The 26,162-nt window shown below is 40.0% G+C and overlaps 1 protein-coding gene across 2 annotated transcripts in view; it reads left to right on the forward strand.

Moving 5' to 3' along the window:
- ST8SIA1 (ST8 alpha-N-acetyl-neuraminide alpha-2,8-sialyltransferase 1) overlaps window positions 1–26,162 on the forward strand; it is a 180,377-nt gene that overhangs the window by 93,581 nt on the left and 60,634 nt on the right. For both annotated transcript variants that reach the window (XM_007194830.3, XM_028162041.2), the window contains exons 3-4: window positions 18,396–18,505; window positions 24,529–24,621. In XM_007194830.3, coding sequence (XP_007194892.1) covers window positions 18,396–18,505; window positions 24,529–24,621 — 203 coding nt within the window. The remainder of the gene's footprint in view (window positions 1–18,395; window positions 18,506–24,528; window positions 24,622–26,162) is intronic.

The raw sequence follows: 26,162 nt of genomic DNA on the forward strand, positions 1-26,162 counted from the left end.
TTTGAGAATCTTATTGGGAATTGCAGAGAAGGAAAAGGAAATCTATGTATCTATGGAAATGAAAGACATCATGGAACTTACCGTTAACAGCACATGAAAGTCTGGCATATTTCAGGAGAGACACGGTAGCAGTGAAGAGTGGATGCAAGTGAAGATGGCCAAATAAATAGGAAAAGACATATTTTAATGGAGTTTCAAATATGTTTCAAGTTATTAATTATGACTCTGCAACAAGCACCTATGCAAATAAAGCAATGAGTATAAACTGCTTATAACTCCTCTATAAGTTCCTTAATTGAAATATTTCTATTTAGAAGAAAAATTATATTGAACATATTTTTGTTTTAATTCAGTGTTCTTATTTTAAAGCAGAAATAATAGATACATTTATTTAAATAAACTCAATTTCTAAAACTGTTACACTTTAAGTAAAACATCTAAGAAATATTCATGAAAATCAAATATATTAAATAAAATCTACTAAAGAGTGGGTTAATTATATTTTTGTAATTTGATTAGGTTTTGTGGATATACTCTAGAGCTGTAGTTGGCTGAGATCTTACTATGTGCTAGGCTTTTTGCTAAATGTTTTGCACGTATCGTCTGATAATTCCAGCATATACAGCTGGTTCTACTGTCTCCATTTTACTTGTAGAAATTGAGGCTGAGAGATGTTACGTGACTTGCCCAGATCTCCCAGCTAGAAACTGGTTCCAAGATGTGAGTCCAAGCTGAGCCCAGATTCGAACTCAGGCCCACTGATGCCAAACTGTGTGAATATAACCAGTTAAACTGAACTGCCTTTCCTCTCAGATTAAGTAATCCACCACAGAATGATTATAACACAATAAAGTCTCTCCCTTGGTATGTCTGAAATAGCTGTGAGAGTATATAAGGAGATTTCCACTCTGTTTTTCTTATGGAAATGGATGAATACTTACTCAGTTGCTAACTTTTATTGATATGACCCAAGTTGTTAGGGCGCACTGGGGTCAGTGAACCTGGTACAGTTTTTCTGGTGAGAAATTTCACAGTGCATATCAAAAGCCTTAAATATGTGCTTCTTATCTGACCCAGCGATTCCACATCTAAGGATTTACCTTAAAATAACTGATCAAGTTCTCAAGGTTGTATGTATCAGGTCAGTAACAGCATGAGGAATTCTGCGTGGAATGGATTAGGGATGGCAATCTTGCTGAAAAGCGGTCTTGAAGAGGCTCTTGGATGGAACTTTACATAAAATTAAGCCAATCTGATTGTTTATACCAAAGGAGAAAATAGAGTGAGCTCATCCCTCCCTCCCCATCCACCTTCCTGGATTTGCCACAATCCAAAGATGTTTATAGCAGTGTTGTTTATCATAGTGAAGAATTGCGAACCACCTAAAATATTCACAGTAAGGAATCGGTTAAATTATGAGCCACCTATCCCGTCAAATAGAATGAGGGTATTAAAACAATGGTGGAAAGATGTGCATCATATCTTGTTAAATAAACATGCATGTTGCAACAGCAAGGATAAGATGATCCCATTTTGGTTAGAAAACAACTGTTTAGGATGAGACTATCTGAATATGACTTAATATTATTTTAAACTGATATTAGGGAGACTTTTCAAAAAACCTTTGATCTGTTCTTTGTCTCTTTGAATCCTGAATTTTTCACAAACTGCCTTCTAAAAGGACCTCCTTCTTTGGGTCCTGGAAAGGGGAAGAGAGTCTTCCCCAGTCTTTGGCTAAAACTTCCCTAAAACATGCATTTTCCTATATCTTTCTGAATAATTGAAGATTCACACTCATCTCTTAACTCCTACCCTTTGGGGTTTTTTTAAGATTATATAAATATATTTTTTAAATTTATGTATTTATTAATTTTGGCTGCGATGGGTCTTCGTTACTGCGCACGGGCTTTCTCTAGTTGCGGCAAACGGGGTCTACTCTTCATTGCAGTGCGTGGGCTTCTCATTGTAGTGGCTTCTCTTGTTGCAGAGCATGGGCTCTAGGTGCGTGGGTTTCAGTAGTTGCAGCACGCGGACTCAGTAGTTGCGGCACGCAGGCTCAGTAGTTGTGGCACACGGGCTTACTTGCTCCGCGTCATGTGGGATCCTCCCAGACCAGGGCTCGAACCCGTGTCCCCTGCATTGGCAGGCGGATTCCCAACCACTGCACCACCAAGGAAGTCCCTAACCTCCTACCCTTTGAATAAATATAAGTCTGCTAGGGCCCTGCCTGCTAGGGCCCTGCCTGGGAGAAAATGCTATCAGCAAGCCAAACCTGGCCCTCAAATGTCTTTTGTTTGGCTTTTACTGTTTAAATAAAAAAGTCATCTGTACTATATTGCCAACATTAAAAACTAGATCTCATATAAAAATCTGGATTTTTAGTATTGCTTAGAAAAAAAATCAGTATATCTGGCAGCACTGGGTACTATAACAGGGTAGGGATCGCTTCCTGCTCTTTTTGGTTTGGTCAGGTGTCTTTTGTTTACCATAGTTCTTAGCACTCCCTATTGTCTTCCCTCCACTCTGCTTGTGCTTCCTGCCTGGATTCTGTAGGCATTTGATTTTGTAACTCTTGTGTGCTAGACTCTTTTAGCTCAGCTGTGTATCCTTAACCTCTATACCAGTAGTCTGGAAAAGTTAACAGATTTGCTTTATTTGCTTATATTCCTAGCATCTCTGGGTAAGTCAATCAATGAATGAATGAGAACTTTTACATACTTATTGTGGTCAGTATATAATGTTGAGGACATTAGGAGTTACAAGACATGCTTTATACTCTTGGGCAGCGTATTTTCTATTTGTGGAGGATGGGTATATACACAAAATGGAGGCTGGCAATTGGTGCCAAATGCTAAGTGTCTAGAGTGTTTGGTTAGAGGGAGTGACAGTCGGCACTGTAGCTCTTTGGTGGCAGTGGGCAGGATTGTGGATGACGATCCCAGAAGATGAGATTGGTCAGGGAAAGTTCTAAGGAAGGAAGACCTTAGGTTGTATTTGAGGGTTGGTAGGATCTGGTGGGTCACAAACTTTATTGTGCACATGAATTGTGTAGGAGAACTTTAGCTTTTCATGCTCTACTCAGAGATTGTGATTCAAGAGGGCAGAAGTGGGACCAAGAATACTCATCTTTAATATGCATATCAGGGTGATTCTGATATATGTGGGTCACACTGAAAAAAGGGGAGAAGATGGTAGGGTGAAATAAGTAGAGGTAGGGGTGTGAGTGGGGACTTCAGAGGCTATAAAATTTAGCTGATTGGAGGTTTGTATGGCGGTGCCCTGGGAGATGATTAAGGGAGCAATGCTGGGAAGAAAGGGATGCTCTGGAAACAACTTCTTTTCCTTTTTTTTCTCACAAGAAAGGATGACAGATAATTTTTTATAAAGTTGGGGGGAGGTGGGAAGCCTCAGGAGCCAGTTATTCTCGAAGAGATTATTCTCTGTCTGATTTCTGCATTTAAAAAAATATTCTTATTAATTTTTTAAATTGGAGTATAGTTGATTTACAATGTTGTGTTAATTTCTGCTGTACAGCAGAGTGAATCTCTTATACATATACATACATCCACTCTTTTTTGGATTCTATTCCCATATAGGTCATTACACAGTACTGAGTAGAGTTCCCTGTGCTATACAGTAGGTTCTTATTAGTTATCTATTTTATATATAGTAGTGTGTATATGTCAATCCCAATCTCCCAATTTATCCCTCCCCCATGATTTCTTCACTTTTTAATGGAATAGTTATATATGGGACAGTACTGGGTTTGCTTTTTTTAAGCTTAATAATTAATTTAATAGTTAATTAGCAGGCAATTGATCCGGTTCTGCTAGTTCAGATACTTAATCAGTTAAATTGGATTAACAGTTTAACAATCTGCTCCATTACTGAGTAATTGCACACTATTTATAATTGAAAACAAAACAGATGTCTTAATTCCCACCACATTTTAGTGGGATAAACATAGAGCCAGGGGGTCAGCTTTTTGCCCCAATATGTTGTGTAGTGACTGGTATATGATTGGTTGTCACTCAGTAAATACTTGCCAAATGTCCTTAGCTGAAATGTGTTTGATGTTTGTGGTTCTTCATTTCTGGGAAAAAAAAAAAGGAATTTGATTAGGTTAGCAGTTTTCTGCACCATCAAATTCCTTGGGGTGTCTCAGTGTCACTTTCAGAAATGAGAGAGACCAAGAGGTCGGGGAGGGGAGGGCGCCCACCGTGACCTCAAACAACATCTTCTCTTTTGTTTTTCTATTTTTGTTTCTGTTGACGGGGTTTTTCTGCATACAGCCTTGTTCAAAAAACAAGAGACTTCCATTTCCAAGCAAACAGAATAACGACATCAACAGTAATAAGTTTAAAAGTCTCTGACGTACTGAAGAAATGATTTGATTCAATTCCACATATACTTACAAGCCACCGTGCACAGCTTTAATACCTAATTCTCATGACTCATTGAGCATAAATGAATCCTAATGTTCCTCTGATCTGCTTCAGTTTTTGAACATTTCCTTGAATTTCTACAGGATCTTATTGGACACAATACCTGCAGACACTTCATAAATCTTAAGGGTGAAAAATAATTTGGTTGGTGGATAATAGAGTAGGGAAGGGGGGAGGGGAAGAGTCACTGTAGCAGCCTCAACAAAAATATAGGGAGACAAGAAATTTGAGCTGTATTGGAGGCCAACCGTCGTAAATAAAATGGTGTGGAGAGAATATTGGGTGTGAGCATAGATGATGTGGTTTGAGAAAAGGATGAGCAGGGAGTTTGGGGTGTTGGTGGGTCCTGAGTGCCTCTGTGAAGATCTCAAACGTTTTTGTCGGCAGACAACATAGTACATTTTGTACTTTTTTGGTAGGGGAGTGATTTGCATTAGCCTTTGTTTGTTTATTTAATGATTTATTGAGGGATAATTGATACATGTATTTAATGAGCATTATTTGACGCATTTGGACATACTGCAAACACCTGTGATACCATCACCTTTGTCTTAGAAGAATAACTAGTATATGAGAGTGAAGGGGGGATGGGAGATAAGAACTAGAAGCCGACTAATAGTAACCAGCCATTGTAAAAATATTTCCAATGAAAGTGGAAAGAGAAAAAGCATAGAAGAGCTTTTGAAGAGGTAGGTGTGAGGGTGATATTGAGAGATGAGCAAACATGACTCCAAGGTTTCTAGGCTTGTTGCTGAGAAAATCTGGGTCCATTAAAAATAAAAATAACAGTTATTGATCACTTACCTTGTGCCAGACAGAACTCATTTAATCCTCACAACAACTGTACAAGGTGGATACCATTATTACGAATGAGAAGAGTAAGGCACTGAGGTTAAGTAACTTGCCAGCGGTTACAGAAGAAACGTTAAGCCAGGACTCGGGTGCAGGCAGGCAGGCTCTAGGGCAAGGCTCATCAACAGGAAGAGGAACTGAGCATATCTGCAGAAAAAGAATCCTTCAGTGGTATTTCCACCTTGGGAGCTGAGAAGACAAAGTCTCGCCATGACATGAGGTATAGTTTCTGCTGCTGCGGCTGCCACTTTCTGCTTCACTACTAAGAATCACTGGTCACTACCTTTGCAATGTGCATGCCCTTCATATTTCCTTTCCTTTCCACCATAAAAAGCCCCCCAGTTTTGAGAATTTTTGAAATGTGGCCAACCTCTGGCTTAAAGCACAGGCGCAGCCTTCCTACGGCTTTATTTATTTTTTTAAAAAATTTTATTTGTTATTTATTTATTTAGGCTGCGCCAGGTCTTAGTTGCAGCATGCAGGATCTAGCTCCCCGACCAGGGATCGAACCCAGGCCCCCTGCATTGGGAGCTCGGAGTCTTACCCACTGGACCACCAGGGAAGTCAGTCAGTCCCCCTTACGGCTTTAGCGTCCATGGGTCAGAAACAAGATCAGTAACAAACTTCAGTTAACCAGGAATTGAATATGAAATGTTCAATAAATCTGATGAATGGTCATCTTGTTACTGACAGCAAGTTTGTGTGCCTGACACACAGTGAGGCCAAACAAACTGAAACGTTGGCATTTGGAGCAGAAAAAGGTTTATTGCAGGGCCATGCAAGGAGACGGGTGGCTCGTGCCCAAAAAACGTGAACTCCTCAAAGGGTTTCAGCAAAGCACTTTTTTTTTTTTAACATCTCTATTGGAGTATAATTGCTTTACAATGATGTGTTAGTTTCTGCTGTATAACAAAGTGAATCAGCTATACATATACACATATCCCCATATCTCTTCCCTCTTGTGTCTCCATCCCTCCCACCCTCCCTATCCCACCCCTCTAGGTGGTCACAAAGCACCGAGCTGATCTCCCTGTGCTATGCGGTTGCTTCCCACTAGCTATCTATTTTACATTTGGTAGTGTATATATGTCCATGCCACTTTCTCACTTTGTCCCAGCTTACCCTTCCCCCTCCCCCTATCCTCAAGTCCATTCTCTAGTAGGTCTGTGTCTTTATTCCCATCCTAGGTTCTTCATGACCTTTTTTTTTTTTTTTTTTTTAGATTCCATATATATGTGTTAGCATACGGTATTTGTTTTTCTCTTTCTGACTTACTTCACTCTGTATGACAGACTCTAGGTCCATCCACCTCACTACAAATAACTCGATTTCGTTTCTTTTTATGGCTGCGGTGAGTGAGAGGCTTGGTTAGTTGTTGCAGACTTCTTGGGGTCGGAATCCTTTGTTCTCGCAGCTGTCCACGTAGGTCATGATGTTCTTGCCAACTTCCAACAAGACAAAAATTATTTTCTGTTCTGCATCTTTTTATCTCTATATGAATGGACCCTTAAAGGTCAGAGCCCTGAGAATAGGCCATCCTATATATTTCAGGCTATAGGCAACATTCTTTTACAAAAGGTGCAGAGTCAGCATGACTAAGCACAGTAAAAGGAACAGATCTAATAAGGAGTCAGATTTGTTCTTACAATCTGAACTGATGTTTTATTTTTGGCTTCCAAAAGTTATGTCCAGAATAATAGATATGTGAAAAATACATAATATTCCTTGGAATGCTTAAGTGTTTTTTTTTTTTTATAATGGATTGAGTCAGAAAGTTTAATAGGGAAACAGTACCCAATATACAAATATTCACATCATTCAATTTCCAGAGATGCCTCCTATGTAGAAAGACTATTAATACTGAACTAATCTTTTTTAAAATAATAATTTTATTAGTGGAATGGGAAATACGGATCTTAACAACAACTTTCTGGAAATTCATTTTGTATAACTGAAGAACAGTTAACCTTTTTTGAGTGGTAGGGATGTGCAAATATTCTGTAATTAGTATTTATAAATATATATCCCCAGGTGAAGTTTTGGGTAATATCTTTTTAAAGGGTTCAATAATTAAATATCTGTAATGAGAAGCATTTGTCTCTGAAATAAATTAATTGCTAGATATTTTCATCATAAAAATGCTTAAACATGCAAAATAAGAAAACATCTGAAATTTTAATTTGGACTTCCAAGGGGGCTGGTTAAATAACCAAAAAAGCAAATATTGGGAAAAGCTTATTTACTGGAAAGGACCAAAGCTGCTTTTGATTCAGCTGCATCTTGTCATTATTTTGCCTGTTTTGTTGGGCGCCATACTTACTAGGAATTTGCTTGTGGGAACTTGCCAGTCTTTAGTTGAAATAATGAAGTGGGATACAGAGATAAAGAGAGGTGCATCTGAAGAATATGGTTGGAGGGCTGGGGGCTTCATTGATGCACTGGTTAGAATGTAATTAGGTCCTTGAGCAGGGCAGTGCAATTAAATAGTCTAGGAGGGCATAATTAGATGGGTGGCTGAATGGTGTAATTACATTCAGAAGAGGGGGGCTGTAATTAGATGTGAGGCGGAGGGGGGATGTATTTAGATGCCTAGGTTGAGGATATAATTAACATATGGGCGAGAAATTAAATTATGTGTGTGGGTGAAGCATAATTATGTCTGGGAGTCCATGCGGATACATGGGTGAGGGTACATAGAAATGAATGGGTTAGATGCAATTAGATGTGTGAGCTCATGTTCTTAGGGACAAAAACTTGATATTTTCATCAATAGGGGCAAGCATATGTTTTGACTTCATCACTAATAGCAGCTGGCATATAGTGACAGCCTTTCAGGCCTATCTAAAGGGTTGCAAATCAAAATCCCTGCTTTTCTATTAGGACTTGAGACCCACATCTAACATTGACATTGATTCCTCTTCTTAATCATGGCACTTGGTGGTGTTCTAAGTACTGAAAGGCTTGGTAATTTTTCTAGCTTGAAAACTGCATGACAAGGAAGACTTACTCCTCCTTCCTATAAAAGAGAAGTCTGGAGGGAGTAGCAGAGCAAAACAAAGATTTTTCCTTTGGATTGTGAAGCGTGAAAATAGAAGTGCCAACTCTTCCAGCTTAAAGTATCAGTATAAAGTTACATGTGTAACAAAACCAGCAAAATTTAGCTTGACAGCCTCATTTGTTTTTTAGTTTACGAAACCGTGTTTATTCAGCAATATTTATGGCCTTTCTCCCCTTCCTCCCAAGTATAAAATTAGGAAGGCGAGGAATGTAGGTTACGGGTACAATAGAAACAGAATGATAGAAAGAAGCTAGCGGAAGAAGAATCTAGAACAAGTTAGGTCCAAAAATCACCCAGTGCATCTGAGAAACTTATATTGAATTAGTGAAGTATGGTGAGAGTTATAATAATCTGATATATCCTGTATTAAATTTAAAACAATGGAGTCTTTTGTTACCATCTTCAAAAGCAAGAGAGCATTTTTAAATACAAATTCATTGCTTACAGAAATTCTTGATATTAAAGTTATTTCACTGGCCACTAGTCTGCTTAATCTGATTCAGTCTGTTACTCAGTTCTCCTAACTCTGGACACCTTACAGCCTCCTCTCATCTGTTTAGGGCTTAGGTTGTATCTGGTTGAGCTTCACCGTGGATAGAATCCAAGTGGGTCGCTTCCAGGATTTCAAACTTTTTGGCTTCCTGGTGCTCCCAAGAAGCCTAGATTTAAGGTTAGTTATTTTTATGACCTGGGTGTAGGGACGTTACAGCCTTCTCCCTAATCTCCAGTTTTGTCCTACAGTGATTCTGCAGAACATTTTTTATTCTTTGATTCTGATGCTAATTTTTTACATTGTTAGACATGCCTAAAAGATACCCTCTCTCTCCAAGAATATTGTAACTTTTTTTTTTCCAGGCAAGGCTTTATTGGGGCCCCTGCTGCAGCAGGGGGGGGAGTGAGAACAAACAACAGGTTCCCTTGCTTGCTTGCTTCCCCAAGGGGGGGCGAGCTTGTTCCTTATATGGGGGTGAGGGTAGGGGTGTGTCCAGGGGTAGGGCCAGAGGGGTGGCTTCAGTGATTTGCCCACCCCTTTGTGGTGTTTTGTTCAGGGCGCATGCGCACTACCCTGCGTTTGCTCCAGGCCCTTCAGGAGTGGCAGTTGCGTTTTTTGGTCTCTTTTTTTGTCCATAATTTTGCCCCAACTGGGCATGTACACAGTTATTTTTAGTCCCATACAGTTTATTTGTATTTTGTTGCTGGAGGAGAGGTGTGTCCAGGTACAAGCTCTGCAGTACTGCAGCAAAGGGTCCCAGGTCCCAGCCTGTTTCATTCCCCCCTGAGAGACTCTACACCCTTATTCTTAAGGGGTAAAGGGCCGAGGGTCTCTTCTTCTGAAACTTCCTCCTGCTGCACAGGGGCCGCAGACCCTGGCTAGAGGTGTAGCAGTCCCTTGCTGACTTCTGCACTTCTAATTTGTGATCAGAGGCGCTGTTACTAAAATGTTGTGTATTCCTGTGAAAATAGTTACCACAACTTTGTTTAATCCAGTTCTTTATTTACTAAATGGTTTGCACGTTTCTTTTTCCCCACACCTGTCCTTCCTCCCCTCCCTGCAAGGCCAGCCCAAACTCTAAGAATTAGAGACTGACGGTGGTTAACTCAGTCGCTCGTAGAGGTAGTGTAATTATCATTGAGGACATCTAGTTATGTCTATGTGATGGAAGATGAGTAGGTGATCAAGGTTACTGGGTCTTACTACTTTGTTGTCTGGTGTGGATTGCCCATGAAGAGGAAGAGGAAGTGACGTGTTTGGCTTTGGAAATGACTTGGTAAATAAGGCTTTATTCACTTAATTATAAAAGCCATTCTGGGACGCTTTGGAGCTATTTACATAAGGCACAAAGAACAAGGTTTAAGTTCTTCTGTTTTTAATAGCCTTCTTCAAGGCATATTCTCAGCCAGGAATATTTTTACAGTTGGCATTTGTAGTTTGTTTCTGAAAAAGTCTTCCAACCTGTAACAAGTCTTTTCACTTTCATTCATGCCATAAAGCATCAAAGACTCTAATTTTTGTCTTTTTTTCCCCAATCTTCCTAAGATGATCTAATAGGCCGAAATCTCAACTACCTTTCTTATGCCTGAAAACTTCAGATCTCAGGTCCCAGTGTCAGTTCCTCAGAGAGATTTTTCCTAACCTTATAGCATTCTGTACTTTCCTATTTGTTAAATTCTGTTTTTCCTGTTTCCAGGAGCAGGGTATGTGTCTATTTTGTTCACCAGTACGTTTCCAGCATCCATAACAGCTCCTGGCGCATATCAGGGCTCAACAAATAATTGTTGAATGGAAAGGGAAGTCAGGCATCAGGGCTATTTAAGAAGAGGCACAGGCAGTGCAGGCTGTGGACCATAATAAGGGTAAGGGTGTCTCAGAAGCAAGATTCTGAATGGCTTCATTAATCGGCTCACGTTTAGAGAGTGGTGGGTCTCATGTTTGTTCTTGAAGTTTGGAGATTATACATCCATTATGGCAGAAGACCTAAATAGACATTTCTTCAGAGAAGACATACAGATGGCCAAGAGGCACATGAAAAGATGTTCAACATCGCTAATTACAGTAAGTCCCCTACGAACGAGTTCCATTCTGAGAGCTCGTTCGTAAGTCCAATTTGTTCGTAAGTCCAATAAAGTTAGCCTAGGTACCCAACTAACACAATTGGCTATGTAGTACTGTACTATAATAGGTTTATAATACTCTTCACACAAATAATACATAAACACGAAAAATAAACATTTTTAATCTTACAGTACAGTACCTTGAAAAGTACAGTAGTACAGTACAACAGCTGGCATACAGGGGCTGGCATCGAGTGAACAGGCAAGAAGAGTTACTGACTGGAGGAGGGGGAGGAGGTGGGAGGTGGTAGAGCTGAAGGATCATCAGCAATAGGAGACGGAGGGCAAGCTGCAATTTCACTCACTCCTGACGTTGATGGCACACATTCTGGTTCCTTGCTGGATTCAATTCTATCTACCCTCTTGAAAAAACGATCTAGTGATGTCTGGGTAGTAGCTGTTTTTTCCTCATCATGGATGACACGGTAGCACTGGATTGCATTCTGAACGGCTGCTGCAACCTTCGTGTACCATTCTATGTTCCAGTCCTGTGCTTCAAATACTAACAGTGCCTCCTCAAATAAAGAAAATCCCCTTGCCATTTCCTGCGTTGTGAATCTCTTCAGTTCTTCAGTTACTTCTTCTTCCTCTTGTCACTCCACTCTCTCAATTATTTTCACTTTTGTTTCCATCGTTATCTCTTGGTGCTTCTTAGCAGCACCAGCTGCATCACCGCTGCTTTTACGCTTGCTGCCAGCATCCTGGGCTTGAAATAAAGTTACTGTACTATTGTACTCTATACAGTACAGTACAGTAAAGTACACAAAAGCACAACCACTTGTAAAGGATGCACGTATGTGACAATGTACACCAGACACGTGAACTCACTTATGTGATTGGACGTGCGAACGCATGTTCGCATCTTTGAAAGTTCGCAACTTGAAGGTTTGTATGTAGGGGACTTACTGTATTAGAGAAAGGCAAATCAAAACTACAGTGAGGTATCACCTCACACGAGTCAGAATGGCCATCATAAAAAAGTCTACAAATAACAAATGCTGGAGAGGGTGTAGAGAAAAGGGAACCCTCCTACACTGTTGGTGGGAATGTAAATTGGTGCAGCCATTATGGAAAACAGTATGGATGTTCCTCAAAAAACTAAAAATAGAGTTGCCATATGATCCAGCAATCCCACTCTTGGGCATATATCTGGACAAAACTTAAAAAAGATACATGCAGCCCTGTATTCACAGCAGCACTATTCACAATAGCCAAGATGTGGAAACAACCTAAATGTCCATTAACAGATGAATGAGTAAAGAAGATGTGGTGTATATATACAATGGAATACCACTCAGCCATAAAAAGGAATGAAATACTGCCATTTGCAGCAACATGGATGGACCTAGAGATTATCATACTGAGTGAAGTAAGTCAGACAAAGACAAATATATGATATCACTTTAAGTGGAATCTAAAATATGACACAAATGAACTTATCTACAAAACAGAAACAGACTCATGGGCATCATCAGAAAATCTACAAACAACAAATGCTGGAGAGGGTGTGGAGAAAAGGGAACCCTCTGGCACTACTGGCGGGAATGTAAATTGATACAGCCACTATGGAGATCAGTATGGAGGTTCCTTAAAAAACTAAAAATAGAATTACCATATGACCCAGCAGTCCCACTACTGGGCATATACCCAGAGAAAACCATAATTCAAAAAGACACATGCACCCCAATGTTCATTGCAGCACTGTTTACAACAGCCAGGTGATGGAAGCAACCTAAATGCCCATCGACAGATAAATGGATAAAGAACATGTGGTACATATATACAATGGAATATTACTCAGCCATAAGAAGGAATGAAATTGGGTCATGTGTGGAGATGTGGATGGACCTAGAGACTGTCATACAGAGTGAAGTAAGTCAGAAAGAGAAAAACAAATAACATATTAACACATATAAGTGGAATCTAGAAAAATGGTACAGATGAACCAGTTTGCAGGGCAGAAATAGAGACACAGATGTAGAGAACAAACGTATGGACACCAAGGGGGGAAAGCGGGGCGGGGGATGGTGGTGTGATGAATTGGGAGATTGGGATTGACATACATACACTAATATGTATAAAATGGATAACTAATAGGAGCCTGCTTATAAAAAAATAAAATTCAAAACAAAAGCAGAAACAGACTCACAGACATAGAGAACAGACTTGTGGTTGCCAAGGGGGAGGGGGGTGGGGAAAGGATGGATTGGGAGTTTGAGATTAGCAGATGCAAACTATTATATACAGAATGGATAAAGAACAAAGCCCTACTGTATAGCATAGGGAACTATATTCAGTATCCCATGGTAAACCATAATGGAAATGAATATAAAAAAAGAATGTATATATGTGTATAACTGAATCACTTTGCTGTACAGCAGAAATTAACACAACATTGTAAATCAACTATATGTCAATAAATTTTAAAAATAAATAAACGAATAATATATCCATTATGACATTAAGAAAATGCCTTTAGGTCAGACACTGCTTAAAATAGATTGGATGCTCAGTAGAAATCTGCAAATTAAATAATTCTTGAACAAATTGTTGATCATCTGATCTGTTCTTAGTTTGCATATAGAACAGTGAGCAAAAAAGATATGATACTTGGATTGATTCATACAAAAATGTGCATTTAAAAACTCATTGATTGATCAGAGTAGTAGATATACCCTCTAAGGGCCAATGATTAGAAAATATTTTGTTCAAAATCTATGTAAACCTTTGAAATTGCAAGTATCTCGCACAAAGGTAAACTATATGTAATAGTAGTGCTTTAGCAATGTAATGATAATTTTTCCCCAGATAATTTAATTCTTTTAGTATTTAATAATGTACTAGTCTCATATATTTTATATGGGACTTCAGAGTTTTCTGATGATGTTCAACACCTCAGCTGATTTTAATTCTCATAATCATACTGGGAGACAGATGGGATAGTTATTATCATGCCTGACTTCCAGTGAGGCACTGAGAGTTTGCAGGGCCTGGTAAACCATAATCTGAATCCAGATGGTTAATATAATAGAGTCATTAAGAAGATGGCCATTAATAGATGGAACAGTGATAGGTGAAAAAACTTGGACAAAGATTTATAAGGTGAATTGGTGGTCAAGCAATATTTTGAGACCATTGCTGTAGTCAATCTGCCTAATCCATCCTTTCATTTAGAGTAGTATTTTTTAAGGTTAGCAGGAAGAGTGTTATAGTATAGTACTATATTCTCAGACCCAGTAGATATTTTCTTACATGGGTGCAAGGAGATACCTTTGAAAAGAAAGGATGCAGTTAGTGCCTTAATAAAAATAGTCCTTGACAGAATCATAATATTTTTGTGGAAATGGATGACCAAAATTCTTTCTATGTAATATACACCAAAAGGAGGACACCTTGTTCACAGATCATTCTGGTAAGCATTGACCATTGCCAAGTTAAAATATTTTGTGTCTGAAATAGAATAATGATAGTATTATCTCAATTAGTTAAAAAAAAATTCCGCAGTATTTTCTCAATTAAGTTTTTTCTCTGTAAAACTTTGGTGAGCTCCTTTGTTCACTGGCATATTACCAATGCCCAGAAGAATGCACCCAGATACCAGAGAAACAGTTATTGAAATGAAATTGCTTGTGTGAGGGCTAGCATTGACCAAATGAAGAGGAAGTAAGCAAATATTACCAGCACAAAGTCAGAATTGGCTTCCTTCTCAACTGGGCTTTTGTTCAAAGGCTTAAAAAAGTGTAATGGTGTGTGTGTGTGTGTGTGTGTGTGTGTGTGTGTGTGTGTATAAAACATATATATACATATATGCTGTATATGACATATACGTATATATAATGTAAGAACAGGTAAACACCATATAAAGTAGGTAAATTTTCTGCTAATAAAATTATTCCAGTTGTTAAGACAGAGTGTGATAAATCACTGTTTTACCATGTTTCTCCCAAACCCATGGAATCTAAGTATTTTGTGGCTTGAACAAGTCAGTGAACTCTGCTAGAAGGAGGAAAGAGATGAAAGAAGAGGGGAAGGATAATGGGAGGACCACCATGCTAGTGGCTCAGTGAGATGCTTTATGTACATCATCTCATATAAGCTCATATAGTCGGTCCTGTGCAGCATTATCCCTCTTTAGAGACTGGAAGTGGAACGCCCACGGGTCCCACAATCTGGAAGTTAGGAGGTAGTATTTGTACCCAGGTTTATGCTGCTACTGCTGCTGCCGCTTCCCAGCTCTGCTTGTTCTGTGCCCAGATTCTTGCTTGGAAAACTGGTATTGTCGGTCGATCTGGTCCAGGGACTTTCCTTTAACAACAATGAGCGGGGGTTAAGTTGGCTTTTACAAAGCAAACTAAATATTAGTAGAGCATGAGTGAGCCCACACTTTTGACATAAACTATATACAGATAGTTGTATAACTCACTGAACTCAGATCAGGCTTCCATCCTCACTCCTGAAACAGGTCTGTCCTGAGGAAGGTTACCAGTGACCTCCATGTTGCAAAATCCCGTGGCAATTTTCCGCACTTATCTTATGCAATCTATCAGTAGCATTTGCTGCAATTTTTCCCCATCCTTCTTGAGTATCTTGAGATATTTTTTTTTAAACTTAGCTTGCAAGACACCCTACTTTCCTGTTTTTCTCTCCCATTCCATTGGCCACTCCTTCTGTCTCCTTTATCGATTTCTCCTCAGTCTCCTGACTTCTTGTTGGAGCCTCCCAGGATTCAGTTCTTAGACCTCCTCTCTTTCCTGTCTACACTCATTCACCAGCTTGTCCCCTGATTTTAAATACCCCCTATATGCTGATCACCTCCATCTTTCTATCTCCAGGAGAGACCAGTTCCCCGACTGTATTCTCATATATTCAACTGCCTACTTGACATTGCCACTTAAATGTCTAATGGGGATCTCACACTTGACATATTTAAAATTGAACTCCAAATTATCCCCCCTCCAAAACCTGCTTCTCTATCATCTTCCATGTCTCAGTAAATGGCAAGTCTGTCTTCACAGTTGTCCAAGCCCCAGACTGTGGCATCGTTCTTGATTCCTCTCTTTTTCTCTTATCCTATTTCCATTGCATCAGCAAATCCGGTCAGCTCTTCCTCCAAAACATCTCCAGAATCTGGTTACTTCTGACTACCCCCACTGCTCTCACTCTAGCCCAGGCCACCAAAATCTCTAGTCTGCTGTATCAGGAGACTGGTCTCTTTCTTTCTGTGCATGACATCTTACAGCCTATTCACACAGCAGCAGAGTGATTGTTCCAAAATATGTTATAGCGTCACTCCTTTGCTCACCCTTACTTTGACTTGATTCTCATCTCATAATAAAGCCCAAAGTCTTTACAGTACCCTCCAAAGCTCTACAGAATTTGTTCCCCAACCTTCCTACTAGATAAGTCTCTAATCTCTCCTCCTTCTCTGTCCCTTGCTTACTCATCTCCAGACACAGTGGGCTCTTTCCTCTTCATTTCACACCCCAGGAGTGTCCCCTCCCAGTGGTTCCCACAGGTACCTGTAAGGTTCACTACCCCCTGTCCTTCAGGGATTTGCTTCCATGTCTCCTGACCACCCTATTTCAATGGCAAGTCCTCTTCAAAAGTATTTCCTCATCTTCTCATGCCAATGATTTTCTTTCTCTCCACAGCCCATGTCACCATCTGATATTCTGTTTATTTACTCATTTGTCTTATTTATCATCCATTTCCCCGCTAGGATGTAAGCTCCTTGTGAACAGGGATTATTATGTCCCTGTCACCCAGGACAGTGCCTGGGACATAGTAGGTGTTTAATAAATACTCGTGGAATAAAAAAAACAGTTAATTTGAGCATAAAGACTTAAATCTACATCTAAAAAATTACAGATCTAGCCCATGTGTTTGTTGATTTCAAACCTTCCTCCCAGGAGTGACTGAGAAAAATACCACGTGTCATCCTGGCTTATCCTGGGCATGTTGGAGTGCTGGCCTTTGCTTGACACTCCTCTCTGTATCCTGATCTGGAGGTCACTGGACAGTCTCTGCTGTAGTGTTACGAAGGGAAGTCTTTCCCATCTGCAAATGCTTAGACGCTACAGTTTCAGTACTGTATCTTCAGCAGCTATATTGTCATAGCTCTGGCTATTCCTTTTACAAAATAGAAATCAAGGAAGTGAAATCCCCTTCTTGTGCTACAGTCAGTGCCCCTCACCTACCAGTGATCACTCACACCCCTGGAATTTCATTTTTCTGCTTTAATTACTTTATGTGCATATATTTGGGTATTCATTTATTCTTTTGGTGTAATCCATATTATGCCCTTCAGATTCATCAAGAATGGCTGACTTAATATCGGCATGGTTATTTTATGTCCTAGTTATGCAGATGTAAGGTGTTCCCCCAGAGAACACCAACTACTGTGCCTGGTTTCAGCAAGCAGGAAATGCTGTGCCTCGTGGTTCTTGCTGACCCAGCTAAAAGAAACCGAATGTCACATTTCACTTCCAGGGGCTAGTGCTGGGTTTTGATATTCCCTGGTACTATAAATAGCACCCCAGGGAACATTCAGGTACACGGAACATTTTCTTTGCAGTCCAGTTCAATGTCTGCAGAAAGTTATATGCTGTCTGGATGGACACAAGTCACTTGTGCCTTAGTGCCTCCTAAGTTCTAGACAGACCCACCCAGAGTGTTCATGTGCTCATAAACACAGCGTTTGCTCTCAGCATACTTCTGTGCCTCTGTTTATGCTGCTCTCTCTGCCTGGCAAAATCTTACTCATCCTTAAAGATTCATCTCGAGTGAGAAAGCATTCCCTGAATCAGCTTGACAGACGTGCCTTCTTGCCCCTCTCTGAATTCTCCACAGCATGTGAAACATACCTCTTCTACAGCAAGTTCAGCATTACAATAGGGTCTGTTACATAAGTTTCTGTGTTCACACTCTCCTCACATCCCAAACTGTGAATTCTGAGACCTGTGATTTCCCTGTCTTCGCGTTTATCCCCAACAGCTAGCATAGGAAACACCAGCAACGTTGATTGAATGACTGATTGTATGAATGAATGGAATTGCCTCCAAATAGGGGAATAGAATTCATTTGAGTTTGTTCCCAGCTTAATGCCTTTAAAAAGAATCCTAAGAATGTTTAGTGGGGATTTTTCCATTTTCTTTAGCAGTCACTCCCTACTATGTGCATGGCCAGTTTGATACCAAAAAATGTTATATTGAAATACACTTCAGGGAGTTAAAAAAAAAAACCCTTTTATTTCAAAGGAATAGGCTCGTTTGTTCCTTGCAAACTTCCTGGCATCTTTCTTTCTACATGCTCTTTTCCCTCTGCCCAGTCTTCAGCCAAATTCTCTGGCCGGGTCTGCTGTAAACAATGATTTTGTGAGTGGTTGTGTGTTCTCTGCAGTGAAAACCCGCCTTGTTTTCTGTTGCTAGGCAACCCCATTCCAGCTACCCTTGAAGAAATGCGCGGTGGTGGGAAATGGTGGGATTCTGAAGAAGAGTGACTGTGGCCGTCAAATAGATGAAGCAAATTTTGTCATGCGGTAAGAGAGCTCCCACAGCGCGGCTTCTGCCTCCTCTCTTCTCCCCCACCCCTCCTGCCAGCCCCGGGGCCTTTGGAAACCAGTCGCTGGTGATTAATCAGCGGTAGCTGCTCTTCAGCCTCCCTTCAAGTTCACATATAAGTGAGTTGAGGAGACAGGCCAGGGAAGCCAGGGAACGGGCCGCAAGAAAGTGCAAAGCTGAGAGAGCTTCAGAGATCGTGGGGAGACCCCCAGAGTGGAAACACTCATTTAAGTTTAGACGATACAGTTGGGTGACTCCAACTTTAAAACTTGTTCTTAAGACAAACTCTCTATGAATAAACATTTTCATTAATTCATTTCATTCTACACACTCTGCTGCTTTGTTTTGCACAAAAGCATTTGGAAGTCGTGAGTAGGATTCGAAGAGGGGTTGGATCTGGGCAGGACTAAGGAAAACTGGAAGGAAGGAGGGGGATTACACTTCGAGCAAAGAGGAAGCTTGGTAAGGGGACTGAGCAGAGTGGTGACCCGATCCTGCAGGGGCGTGTAAAGGAACTGCTAGGACACATCCAGCCAAGAGTAGAGACCGTGACGCTGAAATGGCACCAACCTGCGCCGTTGGGTAATTTTGACCAGAAGGGAAGGTAGCGAGTGATTGGACGGACACAGGCTTGGGATTGTCTGGTGGAGAGGAGAGAAGGGTGGGAAGGGACAGCATGGAGGGTCTTGGCTAGAGACAGCATGAAGTGACACACTTTGAAGTCTCGGCTGGATGGGACGTGGGCCCTGAGAGGCGTGAAGGAGAAAGGAAGGGGGCCAATGGGACCAAATGATGGGGTTCTTCAGAGCTGGAGGGGGCGGTGGTGGGAAAGATGAGAGAAGGTGGAAAAAAGAGAGCTAATGTCAAAGAATGGCCCACTGGAGAATGTGACTTCACCTTCTCTGGGGGATGTGCAGATGTGTTGTAGAAAAAAAGGACATTTGTTACTGAAGAAGTGTAGGCACCTGGAGGCTATGCTGGGGAGGGTCTTTCAGGTGGGCCCCGAAGTCTCAGTGAAGTGGAAATGACTGTGAACCAGGGGCCAAAAAGCTCCGGGGCCAGGAAGGCTGAGGTCTCCAGCAACACGGAGGGCAGAAAGCTGAAGGGGGGTGGCGGTTGTGTTTTGTGTTCATTTTTAAGGATAAATAGATAATGGTCTAGAAGGAACAAAAGTTAGCTGAGAGAACACTGAACCACCCCTGGGCTCTGAGCTAAGTGGAGTAGGGGAGAGTAAAGCCTGTCTGAGAGTGTTTCAAGGAAGCCGTGTACTCAGGGGAGGGTAAAGTTCCCTCTCAGACAGCAAGGGTTGGGCTCCTTGAAAGACTTTATCTCGCTGGTGAAGCCTGCTGTAGAGTGGGAGTGGGGTCCTCTTCTATCTCTCTCTCCTTTATGGAGGTGCCCTGCCCTAGTTTTTCCAGTGTAAGACTCTGTTTTCCTCTCCATTGCCATTCTTATTTTTTGTGATACATACAAACCGTGGAAACATGGAGACAATAAAAATGTAGTTCTCTAAATTCAAGTCGACGTCAGTTTGGTGAGCACCTACTTTGTATTGGGTCTTCACTGGGGTTGGGAACGGTATGTTGAACAATTCCCTCATGGACTTAAAACCTGGAGATGTACCAGTGCTGTGACTGGGGTGATTCAGAAGCAGATGATGAGTGAGTGGGGACCCTCTGAGGGGAAGTGGCATCTGGGCAGAGCCCTCTCTCCATTCCACTCTGGACACAGGCCACCGTGTCCAAGCTCTAAGGTAGGAAGGACGCCAAGTGCTGCCACAGGGTTGTGAGCCATGGGGAGAGCGCGGTGAGATGGGATTTAAGCTGTAGAAGTGGGGACAGTTACCTGAAGAGCAGAGGTACCCCCGCTAATACATTGGTGTTAGGTGGAGGCTGGAGGGCCAGCAAAGAAAACCAGAGGGGCTGGAGGACCAGCCCTTGCTGCAAACTCACTCTGTGACCCGCAGTGCACCACTGTACCTTTGCTGCAGCTCAGCTTTCTAATCTACGTGAGGAGGTGGCTGCAGACGATACCCCAAGCCTTTCCATTGTGGAAACTCTGATTCTGTGATGATGTGACTATCACACCACTGTATCACATTCACGTAGTCTAGTTTCCATTTTCATATTGCTCTCAAGTATAAGTTGATTTGCTTTTTCCAGAAACTATGTAAGGAAGAAAGAGTGGAAATATTATACTGACAGATTCAGGAAAGTTAAGTGATTTCAAGAGGTCTGAGTGCAATGTGGAAGGAGGCATTAGTACAATAAATGTATTTTTTTAGTATTCCTGAGTGGGCGTGTGTTTGTCACTACATTTAGGAAGATGGATATTTTAAACTTAACGTGCACAAGATCAGGCCTAAGCATCTTAGGGGGTTACCTATATTATTTATTACAAATAAGCAAGACTACATTTGCGTTGTATGCAATCAATATTGATATATTCAAGTTCAGAATTAATGAGTGCTTGTGATTAGGGTGCACAGCACAGGATTAAACAGATGTTCATGGAATGATGAGGGAGGTGAGGATTGAAAAAAATTCAAAGAAGGTAGCATCAAAACTAGATGTGCACGTGCCTTTGATTCAGTTTCAAGAATGGCGCCATTATCATAACACCTTTGAATCTTTAAAAAGCCTTATTAATAGTTTACAATGTGGGAGTAATTAAATGTTGATAAATTGTTTATAAAGTATTCTTATTTGACCATTTATGGATCTGTTTATGCACGGTTGCTTAATACACATTTTGGGGGCACCCTGAGGAAATTGAGGTAATATCATATGTTCAAAATTAAACATTTAGTGGATAAATGTGTGATTAGAAAGCACATAGTATGTTCCTGGACTATAGGGTACATGGACAGTTACATTGAAAGATGAGATCCAAAAACAGCCTTACCTGTACACAGTGGTATACCCAGTGACAGTTCAAGATGTTTTCCAGAATTACGATATAACAATGCCATAATTTCCTTTGCTTGGACATTTTCAAATACGTCTTCTAATGCTAGAAGTCAACTCCCCGTTTTTCAAAGTAAACATTTGCTCTGTAACCAAAAGCAATACTTTAAAAAGTAAAATTGTTGAATAAAATGTATCTGGAAGTTGTGCAAGACAGAGATAACAGTGATTGTGTCCTGGAGAGGAATTGGGTGGCTCAGGAATATGAGTGAGGACAACATAATTTTGGTGCCTTTGAATTATGCTCAATTATATGTGTTTGACATATTTAAGTGTACATGCAACTTAAAAAGGAGTTTTAGAATTTATTCTATTTAAAGATTCCTCTCCAGACCCATCACCCACCCGTCTCCACTCTCCACTTCAAAGAATATTCATTCCTCATCAATTCTGTGATCATATCTTCTAGGATCATGAGTACAGTTACTAAGACACTTCAGCCATTAATATCCATTCATTGAGCCCACAAGCGATAATGCAGAGTTTGAAACACTTTTACACAATTATGCCTTATTAGAAACAATTTGACTGTATTAAACATGCCTTTTATGTAAATCTATGTAATTATCAATTTAGGAGTTGAGGAGCTAAAATTATAGTGTGCTTTTTTTCTAAGAGAAGAGCTACAGGGAAGTATCATAGAAATTTGTACTTGAAGAGAAAGTTTACCCAGAAGAACAGATATTTACACCAGAACACAATATCATTATTTTCCAGAAGTGAATGTATAAGATATTATCTTTATTGTTTTCAGCATTTCCCTCTATTGCAGGATTTGGCAGTTAGTGTCTGGAAGTGTTTTTCTGAGCTTTTGCTTTGTGGTAGGAGGTGTGAAGTGGACCCAGACATATGAGCCATGGATCAATCTATGAGGAATGCACAGAAAAACAAAGTAGTTTTTCAGGAATACCAACTAGTTTCATTTAATGATGACAAAACAGGTTAACCGCACTTTCCGGCAATATTCAGAGTTTACAGGTTTAATATAATGTGGTTGATTCTCAAGTGTTATGAAGGGCCATCAAGATCAAAGGGGAAGTGATAAATTAGGAGATTGGGATTAACATATACACAGTGCTATATATAAAATAGATAACTAACAAGGACCTACTGTATAGCACAGGGAACTCTACTCAATATTCTGTAATAACCTATATGGGAAAAGAATCTGAAAAAGAATGGATATATATATGGATATATATATGTGTGTGTGTGTGTGTATAACTGATTCACTTTGCTGTACACCTGAAACTAACACAACATTGTAAATCAACTAGACTCCGATAAAAACTAAAAAAAAAAAAAAAAAAAAAAATTACATTCATCAAAAAAAAAGAGACAAATGCCCAAATTCTAGGCTGTGTTTTATCCTGGGAGTCCTTTTCATCTTTGCAAAGATCAGTTAAATCACAAGACCACAGTCAGCACCATGGCCGGATGAGCCTGGCGGTGAATAAACTCACTCCCCGACATGGTCTTCGGAAACCTCTTGGGATATGGTGCAACCACTAGACTAGAGATGCCTTAAGTAGGCTCTGTGACTTGGCTTCCCCCAGGCTTCCCACCATGCCTGTTGTGTTTGTTCTCAGTGGGCACTCAACTGGCTGACATTAATCTGTGGGGAGCTGCCAGAAGAACCAGGATCTTGTTACCAAAGAGCAGGTGAAAGGAAGATTCCAAATCAACTGAGACAAGTTTCTGCCTGGGATACCCTGATGTGGTAGGAGTCAAATACAGGGTAAATATGAGACGACATCAAGGAACTTGTGCTGATCAGCTGAGTCAGTGCTCAGACAAGTCCATGTCCTGGGGGAAATTTGTAGGGAAATTTTAATAGTTGGGGAATGGCCAAGACCTTAATATTTGTAAGATGTCTACCGGCAAATAAACGATGCTTTGGTTTGCTGAAGTAAGAAAAAGTTAGAGGTGCCCTGCTGTGGAGTCAACTTAGAGACATGGGTGGAGAGGAGCACTTAGGACTCAGTAATAAAAGAAAATCTAATGGAAGCTATAGACTCATTTGGGATGGTCAGAAGTAATAGATATATATTTAGTTATATTTATATAATATTTCTGATATGTGATATATTTGAGCTTTTACTATGAGGCATCAAGGTAGGGACTTTTTATACATTTCTTACTTTAATCCTTGCAGCCACCTTATTGGAGAGGAAAAGTCGTTATCCTCATTTTGTGTAATGGGGAAACTGAGGCAGTTGACAACTTGGTTAATGTCTCACTGGCAGAAAGCCATGGGATTTGGATTTGCAGTTGCAATATTTTCCGTTGTAAGCATTCATAAGACGTTGCGGTCGAGGAGAGCACCCAGGGCTGTGTTGTGTGTGTGTGTGTGTGTGTGTGTGTGTGTGTGTGTGTGTGTGTGTGTGTATGAGGGAGGAGGAGCTATTTCTGTCACCTGTGCTCTTCCCTTGCCTAGACTGGGATGGTGGAGAATCATTGCATTTCTTTAAATGACAGATTACTTTGTCTTCACCAGTAGGCAACCATACGTTGGTCATGTATCCCAAAGTCGCACATGCATCGATTTAGGTGGCAGAGTTTGCCTTGAATGTACTATTATAATTTAGAATTTGGGAAAAGAATGAAAAACACAAGCAAATACAATTCTTCCTTTTCTCTTGAAGTTCGTTGGTATCCACAGAGAACACTGTAGGTCCTGTGTCTTCTAGGGGACTACACCCTCCTGAACACTAATTTCAAATCTAATATACCCTGACTTATCACCTCAAAAATATTTTGAATGGAATAAATTCATTTTAGTTATATCTCTTTCCTTTAGTAAATCCTTTACCTCTCTAGCTGACATTTTCTTTCTTCTAAAACAGAAATAGTTTTTATGGCAGCGTTTTGAAGATGCTAAGAGTTAGTCATCTAATGTCTATTAAAACGGAGAGGTGATAAAAACAGTTATTTGTGAATTGAGCTAGACTTAGTAAAATTCCTATTTGCCATGATAATTGACCTGATTTAAAAGTATGTAAATCATTCTGAAGTGCTTGTTCTTGTTTCTCTAGATGCAATCTTCCTCCTTTGTCAAGTGAATACACTAAGGATGTTGGATCCAAAAGTCATTTAGTGACGGCTAACCCCAGCATAATTCGGCAAAGGTAAGAGTTTATGACTTCTGTTTGTGAGGAATTAAAAGGAAGGATTTCGAAGTATTTAACATCTTAAAGGCAGTGAACATAATTCAGTTTGGGAAACAAAGATGAAAACCATCTGGATAGGCAGGAAGGATGAAGGAGGGAATTGTAAATAAACTAGACAGGATTGTGGGAATCCAAACACTATTTCATGCTTCCTCTGGGATTCCGTTTCTTGCCTTTAGAGATGGTAAAAATAACATGTCAATCCATCGTTTTGCTCAAAGAAGTAATATAATATCGTGCTTACTCATTACTACTACTTTCCAATTTGTTGCCTTCAGTCCCAACTCATTGATTGGCACTGATTGGTGAACTGAAGTCATGTCAACTTTATTAAAGAGTAAAAACAGAGAAGTGACCACTTTACTGCATATGAGTGCATGAAAGTAGCAATATTGTGGGAATGTACAGGAATGTGTGATTATATGATGTTATAATATAGTACATCACATGATATTCAGTCAGATTTGGGAAAGCAGATGGAAAATTCTTACTCTAGTATCGATTCCAGAAATCTTGGCAGCTGCTGTGGGAGCTTCTGGGGGTCGTCGGTCTCTAGTTGATGAAGCCCAGCGGTAAGCTGTGAGTTGTTTATCCAAGGACTGTTCATCGTAGAGAATGACTCAATCTCTGTGAAAAGAAGAGTCGAACATCGCCTTTATGCTCTCCCATGTACACTAGCAGTTAATAGTGAAATACCCAGATATTCTAAGCTCAGGCATTTGCCACCTAAGGAAGTCTTATCCAAGTGTATAGCACTTGTGTGTCACTTGATAAACAATGCTACGCTACTTGTTTTGGTTCATAAGTAAGTATTCCCATAAAATAGATGTTGGGAAACACACCAATTTTTAATTTAACAGATACTGTGAAATTACACTTCCAATATGTACCATTTACTTCCTCTTTGGCCATGGATCAGACTGCCTGTTTTCCAGTACTGAAAACATTATGTGCTGTTCATCTTTTAAATTTTTGTCAGTTTGCTGAGTTAAAAATGTTACATTATTTTTTACTTAATATGTGTTTTTTTTTGAATATAAGAAGGGCTGAGTGGGTATTGACTATTAGTATTTTTTCTTCTGTGAATTGCCTGTTTGCATTTTTTGCTCATTTCGTACTTTTTTTCTTTTTACAAACTATTTTCCTGTTGATTTATAAGAACTGTATAGATATTAAGTCTTTGCTATATATGGAGCAAATATTTTCTTCTAATCTGTTTAACTTCTGTCCTATCAGAATTCAACATTTTTTATACAATGAAACTTGTTAGTCTTTTCCTTTTTTAAAAAAAAAACTATCTTTAGACAGTCTTCCTTACCCACATTCCCTCCAATGAGCAAATATTATCCTGTATTTTTTTAGTGCATTTATAGTTTCATTTTTTATACTTAAGAAATTTAATCCATGTGACTATCTTTATTTTTATAACACTGATCTTAATGTTTTTCCACAAAAATATATGTTCGTTATAAGAAATTAAGAGAGAAAAATACAAAGAA

Source organism: Balaenoptera acutorostrata, chromosome 11 (genome assembly GCF_949987535.1).
Source record: "Balaenoptera acutorostrata chromosome 11, mBalAcu1.1, whole genome shotgun sequence".
In the NCBI taxonomy this organism is placed as follows: Eukaryota; Metazoa; Chordata; class Mammalia; order Artiodactyla; family Balaenopteridae; genus Balaenoptera; species Balaenoptera acutorostrata.